Source organism: Phyllopteryx taeniolatus, chromosome 5 (assembly GCF_024500385.1).
Source record: "Phyllopteryx taeniolatus isolate TA_2022b chromosome 5, UOR_Ptae_1.2, whole genome shotgun sequence".
Taxonomy (NCBI): domain Eukaryota; kingdom Metazoa; phylum Chordata; class Actinopteri; order Syngnathiformes; family Syngnathidae; genus Phyllopteryx; species Phyllopteryx taeniolatus.
The window spans coordinates 28,476,857-28,488,891 of record NC_084506.1 but is presented as its reverse complement, the minus strand read 5'-3'; the positions used below and the strand labels follow the sequence as shown (position 1 = coordinate 28,488,891).

Genomic DNA, 12,035 nt, shown 5'->3' with positions numbered 1-12,035 from the left:
CTTTCAGATTTGGCAGTGTTGTTAACAACATTCTTCACTCTGGTGTGCCAAAAAGACATTTCACTTTGCAGGGACTTTGTGTAATTCATTTTGACAATTAAACAGTTGTTCTCCAGGTAAATGTTTTTCTGTTGCAATTTGACAAATTCAGTTTCTCATGACCAATTCTCTGGCGCCTAGCTCAGTTGACTTTTGGCAAGAGGCGGGTTACACCCAGAACTGGTCGCCGGCCAATCGCAGGATATTGTGTCAGTGTAAAAAAAATACAATTAAAAAAAACATTCTGTCAGTGTATACAATTGATTAGGGTTAGGGATAAATTGTTATTGAAACCCTCAGAGTGTGGCAGCACCGTGGCCATAAAGACCAGTGCAGCTGAGGTCAATCACAATCCAAGCAGCAGCAGCAGTGGGCAGTGCTTTGCCAACCCCAGCTATCACACCGTGGCCCAGTGCAACGTTGTATCAACCATCTCCAGCAACCTGGATGCCACGCTGACCCTCAAAGTATGCTCACATCCCACACGAGTTGAAATCTTTCACACAAATACTCTAAAATAAACTCATCAGTGTTCTTTTGTCCCTTCGCAGTCGAGCACTCTGAAAAACCGAAATGGTTCCGACTGGAGAGCCTACTGCAACCTCACTGATCTCGGTCAGTTTTCCTTTCTCATTCCCCACGTATGACCCAATCCATCATGACTTTGCGCCACCGCCCCAAGGGTAAAGACGTGTGTGTCTTTAGTGGACCTGCTCTCATGGCCTGCCCTCCCTGCTGTGAATGAAGATGAACCGCAGGCTCCTTGTTAGAAAAAAACCTTTGCTCTCATTTTCATTTGATATGCGTCTTAGAAGGAGAGCTGTGTGTTTCTGAGAACACGGGTCAGTGAGAGCTCGTTAGTATGCCTTCTCACCCAGTGTTAAATTCCTCTGTGATGGTTTACACCAGGTCAGCATCTGAACTCGAGGGATGTGGATTAGAGAAACGTCTATAATTGCTGAAATATTTTGACCACATGAGCATAATAAATTCTAGATAGAATATATTGAATATACAAACTGCAGTACCCTCCATACTCTCATCGAGGTGAAGTTGAATGGTATTGTATGCATGAAATGTACTCTTTATATGCTGCTATGCACAAGGCAAAGCCTGATATGTCTACTAATCTTACTGTGCTGCTCTGTTATAGTCCGGTGTATGTTGAAGCACACAGGAGACAATGTACCTGTTACGATAACTTGGCACAATGAAGAAAAAATCTCTACACAAAATAAGTTCTCTCTTTCATGAAAACGCATAGTGCTCGTACTGAGACGAAAACAATTTTGTTACAGGGCTTTCCGGCATGGATTGACTTTTATGCTTTGTTAAATTTGTGAACTGAGTAACAAAAAAAATAAGCTAAATTAGCTAATGTTAACAACGGAAAAAAACATACCTTACTTATTTGTGTTTTCAATATGCCAGAAGCTGGTGGTTTTCGGGCAGCACAAGACAAAACACATTTTCCACAAATCATTCTTGTAACAAATATCAAGCAATTCCCTTCGATCTCTTTGATAAGAAATAACTTGCTTCTCAGATTCTGTTGCCATCCTCATTAGTGCTCTCGGTCTCACGTTCCCTCATGGGGCTGTTGACCCTGTTTTTTCTGCCTTTTAAGACCCCAAGATCTCTCAATCAATCAAGTTATGAACCGTGGTTTCTATTTACATGTTGGGTTTTTTTTCATCATGTCGTCAGCCGCCTATGTTGAAAAACCTAATGAGCCTGTTTTGACATTGCAAGAAGTAGAAAGTACAGTCACAAAGAAAAAAAAAAGAAATCTGTAAAGAGAAATTTCCTTAAGTACGCTGTAGGCTACTTCATTACTTTCCACCACTGACCACGGTACAGTTTGGAATGGTGCACTCTGATTGGGTTTGTTTTTCCACTTGGTGTGCAAATGAGATGGCATCAGCCACCTAAACAGTCTAACATGATAGCAAAGCACCCACCAATTAAAAAAAATGAACAAAAGATATTAATGGTGGAGATCCATAATTCTTCTTGGCATGGAGCTGTTTATGAGGCTGCTATTACATTACATGAAACAGTTTCGATGAATTCAAATTTAGTTTGCAGTTTTGGAGCCTGAAAATGAAAACAAAATTAAAATGCGGCATTTTTCAAAAACAACACTGGTTTGTCTATATGCTGAAAATGGTCATCTGAAAACAGAAGACATGAGCATGTCAGTAGGTCTCCCGTTGGAAATTATCCAACGTAAAAGGGCTTTTGCATTTTTTTTAAATCACTTTTTGTCACATTTGTTGAAACAGTTATTAGATTAGATTATAAATAGGATTTGTGGGGAAAAAAAAAAAAAATCAATCAGAGAAGAAGGCCTGACTTACTCACGGGTCCACTCATGGTGAGCACAAACCCCTGGCCTAGCAAAAAATAAAACACTCCATTACAAATAAGGTGCTTTTTTTGGGTAAAAAGGTAGCAGGTCAGCACAAGGCCATGGTGGTGTGCCCTCAATAAGTGTGCCAACGAGGTCATGCCTTCTGTCTCTTATTGGTTGTTTGTCCTCAGATGCGGTGGTTTCTTATATATCAAATTAGAGGCACAAGATAGGACCAGAGACTGCTGATTTTTTTTCTAGATCATATTTATCATGGACTACTGTCAAGCCAAAATGACCGTTTTAACAAATATGACAAAAAGCGTTTGTTTTTTTCAATAGCAAAGGTATAATTAACCTGTGTTAAGATATACTGTATACCTTTTGTGACATTTTTGTTCAGTGGTGTGGCCTGAGATTTTTCTAATGTAAAATTTGTGCTTTGGCACTATAAAGGTTCTTGTGCATTTGAGATTTTGGCCGTGTCGCTCAGTGTACAGCGGGGTTAGAATGGCCGCTTTCGCTCATGGAGAGTTGTGAAGGGGCTCTTCACCGTGTTTTTGAAAATATCTCATCTTGACCTCTACTGACTGTAGGAGGTTATGGACGTGTGACAAAAAAACTATCATATTCGAAAAATATGGAGTACCACATTGTGCCAAAACAAAAAGTTTGCCGCAGATCGTGTGAATTATGCAACGTCTGACTTTCATGTTTTGACATTTTGTAGCAGATGTTCAACAGGGGGAGACACAGACTGCGAGAGGCTCCAGAAAAGGTAAATAATTAATTTTCAGCATCACCGCGCGAGTGTGTGTACGCGTGTGCATGTGTGCAGCCTCTCCAGCACTAGTCCTTCAATCAGTTTCACTAAATGGTTCCTATCGCCATATGAATATAACCCCCACCCCAATCTCCTCATATCCTCTATGATTTATATGGAAAAATCTTTGATCAAGATCATGATGGGCTTCAGTTTTATTCCAATGGTAATTGCCCTCCGTGGCTCAATGCCCAACACGTTATTTGGTCTCCCAACACTGTGCGGTCACTAGTGAATGTGAGAGTCCCAAGGGTGCGAAAAGCGGTTTCAAGTAGCCTTGCTATGTTCCATAATGAGGCCTCAAAGACTGACTGATAACGCTTATGGATAAGATGGGCTCATCCACTCGCTCTCCTTTCTACCCAGATTACTTTATCCTTTTTAAAGAAGGCCAACCAGTTTTATTGCTCTTCTACTCGTATTGCCACGCACCAGTGAGCATCACGTCATCCTAGCTGTGACTGAATGTGCTTGTCTCTGCGGTGGCAGATTACATCAAGGGCACCGTGTGCAACAACAACTCCTGCTCCCTGAACACAGAGAACCCCTACGCTACCATCAGGGACCCGCCGGGGTTGGCGTGCAAGCACACAGAGAGCAGCTACGTGGAGATGAAGTCCCCCTCTCACCGCGAAGTGCCCTTCGGGGGCACCGCCACCCTCCTGGGCGGCACCAGAGGGAACATATATGATGTCGGTGAGCGTGTCGCCCAGCTTCCATTCTTGGCAGAATGTAAATGTCAAGCATACATGTCAATAAAAATCATTAACCTTCACTGAAATGACAGTGACAGTGATGCCTTGAGATACAAGTGACTCAGCTTAAGAGATACGACTTGCCGTTTAGACGATTATTTATTTATTTTATTTTTTTGCTTTGACTTCCGAGCGCAGACTTGAGATATGACCGTTGTATGATGGCGGTGAGCTCAACTTCACAGTAAATAGCACTCTGGCAAATAGTGAACAATTTTTCACAAAAGGAGGCTTCAAGCTGTTTCATGCCACCATTTGTAGTTTAATGTCAAACTAAACATCAAACAAAGAGAATTGCACATTGAGCATTTAGAAAATACGCATAGCTTAGCCTTTCAGTCCACTAGCTTCTATGTTGCAATGAAACAGGGTGAACACAAACTGTGCAGCAAAAAATGCAGACCTAAAATGTAACCGTACTCACTGAAGAACGACAAATATAAGCACCATACTGATGAGTTGAGAGGAGTTGAGATGTCTCAATGAACAATATATCGGTCTCTGTCTGTCTGTCTTATACTGCCCCCAAGTGGCTGAGGTGGACATACCAGAAAGAGCAGTACAATGGCCATTCGCTTTATGCAGTGTGACAAAAACTGTTTAATTATTTTGAATTCTATTTGATTATGTCATTACTAAATGTTTTTATAGAGTTAGATAGTAAGTACAATATTGTTGAGTGTCATTTTTCCGAATTAACAAATACATTAAACAATTTTTGTTGTTTTTTGGGGGACAGCTAGAACGGATTAATGGCATTTCCATTTATTTGAATGGAAAATTATTTGAGATACAAGTGTTTTACGTTACAAGCGTGGTCACGGAACAAACTTGTATCGCAAGGCACCACTGTACATAAAAATGAAAACTTTAGTACAGTAATCCCTAATTTATTGCAAGGGTTGGGTTCCGGACCATCCCCACAATAGGTGAAATTGGCAAAGTAGTTACCGCGTATTGTTTTGATTATTTAGACATATTTTTAAACTTGTATGTCCCTCCCAGACCCCTAATAATCTTCCCCACACTCCTATTACCATCTACCATACTCTTATAAACACTTCCGATACTCTTAAACACCTTTTAAACTCTACAGTACTACTAATACAGTAATACACTCTACACTTATGTACACTTATGTACATTTTATCCCTTGTAATGTGTGTTTTTTTGTTTTTGTTTTTTTACAGTTTCGATGTTTTAGGCTTTGACGCATTCATTGTACCACAAAAAAATATAGAATTACAGCGTACACTCAAAATCCCGCGATATGGCAAATTTTGTGTGATATGAATCTGGAAAAAAAAAAAAAAAAAGCGCAATGCATGAATTCACATAGGTGAACCGCAATATAGTGAAGGAACACTCTATTTGCAATATGGGTGAATTTTGTAATGGTACATGTACAGTATATAAAACATAGTATGGTACTGCCTTGCCCTTTTGCCACGTTGTCTATGGAAATAAAGTGCAGTTTAGCCTCTGGCTTGCCATCATGGCTAGCAATATGATTATGCCAATATGTCAAACTTGTCAACTCGTTTGAGATGACCTAACACCAACGCAAATATTAGTGCAGCAAATCCAACTTCCAGCTGAATTTAAACAACCTAGTCACAACGTTACTTGCAATCTATTTATTCCGATCCATCTCAGCATAATTTAGGGTAGATTATTATTCATGCGTGATTGTAAATTGTAAATCAGTTGTGAAAGAAAAGGTTATCTTGTGGGACAAATAGGACTGCAGGGTTATCAAAATGCAGGACAGTGAATACAGTTGTGCTCATAAATTTACATGATCTGGCATTTGTAAGATGTGTACCATTCTTTAAAGAAAACAAATGATCAGGTAAAATTACATTTTCTTTTCATGGGATTCAAATTAAACTATAAACTATATTTCAGGATAGCACAGTCATGAAACAAAACATAGCAATAAAGAAAATATTGAGATGATCCCAGTTCAGTCATTGGTCATATTTTTCAAGAGTTTGCCAATATTTCATTAGTTGTGCCAACTTATGAGCATAACTGTAAATTAAATAAATAAGAATAACGTAGAAAACTTAATTTATTTCAGTAGTTAAAGTAGAAATTGAAACTCATGTAGATTCACTACAAACAAAATAAAATGTCATTTGTTTTTCTTGTTTTTTATTTTATGATTATCGCTGACAGTTAAATGAAACCCCCAGAGTCATTATCTCAAACATTTCGAAGTATCAAAGTATCAACAATTTTAATATAGAATTTGGGTAGGAATTGTCCTTCTGAAAAGTATCCTCCTGTGTGATTAATGAATCCATATAAAATATGAGTTTCAATTTTTGAATAGAAATACTGAAATAAACTTTTCTTCACTATTTCAAAGTATTTCAAATGCACCTTATGTCTCTTCTCAAGATTCATTCAATAGTATTTTAGGGATGCTAAGATGAACTTTAGAGACACTTGAGCCCCCGTAAAGGTTGGGAAACACTAGTGTAGTGAACCTATTGCTGACTTTGCTCCCCCCCCCCCCCCCTTGTTCCACCCCTAACTTTTCCGTCTGTCTCCCTCAAGCCATCTCAGAGCCCACGGTGAGTGTTTTGCAAGGCCCTAACGGGATGGCCACCGGCTTCTCCCAGAACCCCTATGACCTCCCCCGCGGCGCCCACATCCCAACCCACTATGACATTCTGCCTATGCGCCACAGCCCCACGCACACTCCCCCGCCGCCACACCCGGAGAGCCCCAGCTCCCTCCTCTAGAGGACCCAACCCGACACCCTGGCAAGAGTCGACTTTCATACAGCTCCTTTGTCTTCATGTGGTCAACAAGGATTTACTTGACAGCCACAACTCTTTTGGACCGGAAAAGGAAAAATCAAAGGAAGAAAGGCCTCACACCAGCAATCATTCAGCTATTTTATTTTCCAAGATCCCCCGACTGCTTGCCCGGATCTTGATGGACCCTCTGGAGTGAAACATGGATCTTCCAGAGGGAGCTAAGGCTGCCACTTTTGGATTGGGTGGATAAGTTATTCACAGGGACAGAGCTGTCCTTCACTTTAGTTTATAGAAGGGCAAAATGTGGTTGACGTGAGTAACGGTTGTGCATGTCCCAGATAAGCGTGTACAGCAGTTAGGATGTATGATGTACAGCAGGGGTGGGAAAACTTATGTGCTCAAGGGCCGCATTTGATTTTTAAAAGGGCCAGGTAATTTGAACATTAGGTGAACAAATAAAATGCTTCAAAGGGGATGTTGCAGTGTTAAACTTGAAAGACATGACCTAACTAATTAAAAAAACAAAAACAAAAAAAAAAACACACACAACCAAATTATGTCACTCACAGTCAGTCGTTTTCTTCGCCATGCGCCAGTAATGAGCACACAGCGATGCGATGACAGGGTCAATGTGAAGAGCTTCATTTGTGTCGCAGTGTAAATGAGGTTGTGATATTCTGGTCAGCAGAGTTTACGCGCTGACTGCATCAACAACAACAAAAATCATCTCAACTTTTGGATTTGCTCCTCATTAATGAACTGACTAGATCTTGTGTTGTTTTGTGCCATAACTTTTCTTACAAATGTCTGTACAGGGTGTCGAGGAGGGATGGTTTTTTGACCTTTGGTATTTAATTATTTATTCATTTATATTATTAGTGATGGTGAATTTAATTCATGTGACACTAGAACAACATAAAAAAAGAAAAGATGAGCATGAACACATTATGGGTACCCACTGATGTACATAACACCAACACATCGAACTTATCTTCTTGTGAGATGTAATTTTGTGAAGCGTTTTCAAATTGAATTTTCTCTCTCTCGCTCCGTCTCTCGCTCTGTGAAATTGTAAATTAAAGTTTAGATTAAAAAAAAAAAATAAGCTTTTATCGTATCAATTCAGCACCCTCAAATATCTTGTGTGGGAGGGGGGGGATCCTCTATTTGCATTAAACAAATGTCATTTGTTATCAATTACAATGACTTGATTCCTTGACTGTGTCACTTGCATTATGGCCTCTGCAGGAGCAATAACATATTGACAATCATTACCTATACTACATTTCATCTGTATTGGACATGAAGCAGCTTATTTTACTATACATGACTGTTTTCTCTTTGGAGCAGGTTTATTTTCTAATCACTTGCTGTCCTCTCAATGCTGTTAGTTGTTTTGGTAAATTTCAGATTAAAAAGCATTTTGTGTCGTCACAGTTGTTTAAGTCAGGTTAATATCCAATGTCCAATATGTATTGGAGGTTTATGATCATGTTAAGTTGATTGCTGTTAAGCTGTTTGGTGCATAGGCACAAACAACAGTCAGGACCCGTCCCCCCACCCGAAGGCGGACGGAGGCTACCCTCTCGTCCACCGGGGTAAACCCCAACGTACAGGCGCCGAACCGGGGAGCAATAAGTATACTCACACCTGCTCGGTGCCTCTCACCGTGAGCAACTCCAGAGTGGAAGACAGTCCAACTCCTCTCGAGAGGACTGGTACCAGAGCCCAAGCTGTGCATGGAGGCGAGTCCGACTATATCTAGTTGGAACTTCGGGCTCCTTCCCTGCCAGAGAGGTGACATTCCACGTCCCGAGAGACAGCTTCTGTAGCCGGAGATCGGATTGCCAAGGTCCCCGCTATCGGGCCCCATGGGTGCACGCCCAGCCACCAGGCGCTCGCCTTCGAGCCCCATCTCCAGGCCTGGCTCCAGAGGGGGGCCCCGGTGACCCGCGTCCGGGCAAGGGAAACCTGAGTCCATTTTTTGTCGTCATCATAAGGGGTCTTTGAGCCGTGCTTTGTCTGGTCCCTCACCTAGGACCTGTTTGCCATGGGTGACCCTGACAGGGGCATAAAGCCCCAGACAACGTAGCTCCTAGGATCATTGGGACACACAAACCCCTCCACCATGATAAGGTCACAGCTCAAGGAGGGGGTTTCACAAATCCATCCATCAATTTTCTGTAGTGCTGGAATGGTCAGCAGTAGACTAGGTCCCATATAGACAACTATTAGATGGACAATTTTGAGTCCTCGATGAACCTCATGTTTTTGGAATGTGGGAGGAAAGCGGAGTACCTGCAGAAAATCCTGTAAGCATCTTTAAATATGTAGCATAGGTAATGAATACACAGCTCAAATAAGCCAAAGGTAACACACTCATCTGTGAAGAAAACAGGGCAGCAATGGTGAGCGTAGACCGCATGTAGTCTGCTTTTGACAGTTTGGTTTGAGTGGCTTGCTGGATGTCAATCTGTACGTCTCTGGCAGTGCTCCTCACGATCCTTTTTGCATAAAGAAGATGGCACTCTAGGCTGTTGCCCTCCAATGGCTCCTTTCACCTCTCCTGTTGTACTGACTTGTCACCGTCACACTCTTGATGCCATGCTGGCAGGCACAGAATACCTTCTGGCCTTGGCAAGTATGGATGTGCCATCCGGGAGGAACTGCACTATTTGAGCAACTTGAGTTCACTATTGGGATGGCTATTGGAAAAAAATGTGAGAATAGCCAGTAATCAACCAGAACGGATTAACAAAAAAACAAACAAAAAACGTCTGCGACCACCCCATTTCTTCTGAAATGGAGAGGTTGATATGACAAAAGTGTGAGTGACTTGGAGTTACACTGATGTTTTTTTGGTTTTTTTATTATTTTTATTTTTTTTTAGTTGTGTTATGCACTAAAAGTGCATAAAATGAGTGCAATAAAGGCTCACCTTTCCTACAAACATAGATAAAATTTTCGGTATGTATAGTACATGTTGGCAGACATAATATGCATTGCACATAATTTAATAGGGATAAAAAATAAATAACAAATGTATAATTGGTGAAGAAAATGGGTTCATGATACATAGCGGAAACCATACTGGGGTTGACAAATTCCTACATACTTATGATTCTATTGTTTTACTTGAAGCCACATAAAAAAAAAAAAACTCAAGTTTACAGTTTTACAACAGTGTAACCACAATGATTTGTCGTTAAATATTACCGTGTCAATCAAAAAGTTGCTTACTGCATTATCATTTCAAAAGGCAAAATTGTTAGGATTCTAGATTAGAAACCCAAATGGAGCTGGAGTCTGAATGTTCTAAAATCAATCAAAACTGTAGCTAGTTAACCCAGCAGAATCGTATGTACCAGTGGTCTCGGTTCCTATATTTATGTGGCTCTCTGTCTTTCTTTTGGGCTCAAATTGCAGACACACACACACACACACACACACACACACAGAGCCATTATAATTATTCAGCCCAACAACTGCCTGAAGTCAGCGATTTCATACTGACTTTCACTGCTTAATCTTAGCGCGCTTGCTGAAAACAATGTTAATTTTTAATGGCGTCATTACTGCCTACAAGCTGTACTAAATGTTATAACAGAGACCCGAGCTTAACAATAATGGTCATAAAGAACTGAATGTGACCTCACTTGTAAACAAAGTTGTACTTCTTTGCATTCAAACTAAATATCTGGGACTGCCCAATTAAAGGGTCACAAAGTATACATTATAACTTCCCTACAGTGGTGCCTTGAGAGACGAGTGACCCAACTCCACCCCCCCCTACCTCCCTCTGAGTTTTTCGAGATAGAAGCATCCGTCCGGCCAATTTTTGGTTTTGATTTGCAAGCAAGAATTTGGGATATGAGCACTTGATGGTTGCAGCGAACTCAGCTCAACTCACTGTACAAAAAGCAGCAGTTTGACAGATCGTCAACGAAAAAAAGAGGTTTCAAGCTGTTTAAGGCCACTCCCAGTTGAAGTTTACTGTCAAACGTAACGTAAAACATAGAATACACGCTGTGTATTTGAAAGAAACAGCTTTGCTTTATATACACATCTGTTTAGCTTATTGCTAACAAACACTGTAAACCACCATAGACGGGCTAACGAATAGCATCAGTGTCATGGTTTTAACAGATATGTGAACACAAATAGTGGAGCAACACATGTAGACAATATAACAATACTCACAGGTACATATTATCGTCTGCAAAAAAACGAATACTACGACTACGGCTTACTGAGGTGTTTTGACTTCCCCCATGTATATCAATATCTCTGTATTATACTGCCTCCAGGGGGCCAAGGCACTCACCAGAAAGAGCAGCACAATAGCCATTGGATTGAAGCAAAAATTATTTAATCATTCACATTCTATTTCATTCCATCATTACTGTGTGTTTCTGTAAAATTCTTCTTTCCTTTCGGCTTGTCCCGTTAGGGGTCGCCACAGCGTGTCATCGTTTTCCATGTAAGCCTATCTCCTGCATCCTCCTCTCTAACACCAACTGCCCTCATGTCTTCCCTCACTACATCTGTCAACCTTCTCTTTGATCTTCCTCTCGCTCTCTTGCTCCAGCCACATCATCCTTCGACCAATATACTCACTCGCTCCTCTGGACGTGTCCAAGCCATCGAAGTCTGCTCTCTCTAACTTTGTCTCCAAAACATCTAACCTTGGCTTTCCATCTGATGAGCTCATTTCTAATTTTATCCAACCTGGTCACTCCAAGAGCGAACCTCGACATCTTCATTTCCACCACCTCCAGCTCTGCTTCCTGTTGTCTCTTCAGTGCCACTGTCTCTAATCCGTACATCATGGCTGGCCTCACCACTGCCTTATAAACTTTGCCCTTCATCCTTGCAGAGACTCTTCTGTCACATAACACACCTGACACCTTCCTCCACCCGTTCCAACCTGCTTGGGCCCGTTTCTTCACTTCCTTACCACACTCACCATTGCTCTGGACTGTTGACCCCAAGTATTTCAAGTCTTCCACCCTTGCTATCTCTTCTCCCTGTAGCCTCACTCTTCCCCCTCCACGCCTCTCATTCATGCACATATATTCTGTTTTACTTCATTCCTCTCCTTTCCAGTGCATGCCTCCACCTTTCTAAGTGTTCATCCACCTGCTCCCTGCTTTCATTGCAGATCACAATGTCATCTGCAAACATCATGGTCCACGGGGATTCCAGTCTAACCTCATCTGTCAGCCTATCCATCACCACTGCAAACAGGAAGGGGCTCAGGGCTGATCCCTGATGCAGTCCCACCTCCACTTTAA

The 12,035-nt window shown here is 41.3% G+C and overlaps 1 protein-coding gene across 5 annotated transcripts in view; it reads left to right on the top strand.

Annotated features, from left to right (window-relative positions):
* Window positions 1-7,944, top strand: part of megf11 (multiple EGF-like-domains 11) — a 102,927-nt gene extending 94,983 nt beyond the window's left edge. For 4 of the 5 annotated variants that reach the window (XM_061774528.1, XM_061774523.1, XM_061774525.1 and 1 more), the window contains 5 exons: window positions 340-506; window positions 591-654; window positions 3,123-3,170; window positions 3,705-3,911; window positions 6,536-7,944. In XM_061774528.1, coding sequence (XP_061630512.1) covers window positions 340-506; window positions 591-654; window positions 3,123-3,170; window positions 3,705-3,911; window positions 6,536-6,723 — 674 coding nt within the window. In that variant the 3' untranslated portion in view covers window positions 6,724-7,944. The remainder of the gene's footprint in view (window positions 1-339; window positions 507-590; window positions 655-3,122; window positions 3,171-3,704; window positions 3,912-6,535) is intronic. The other variant, XM_061774527.1, reaches the window with a different exon arrangement.
* The last annotated feature ends 4,091 nt before the right edge of the window (window positions 7,945-12,035 follow it).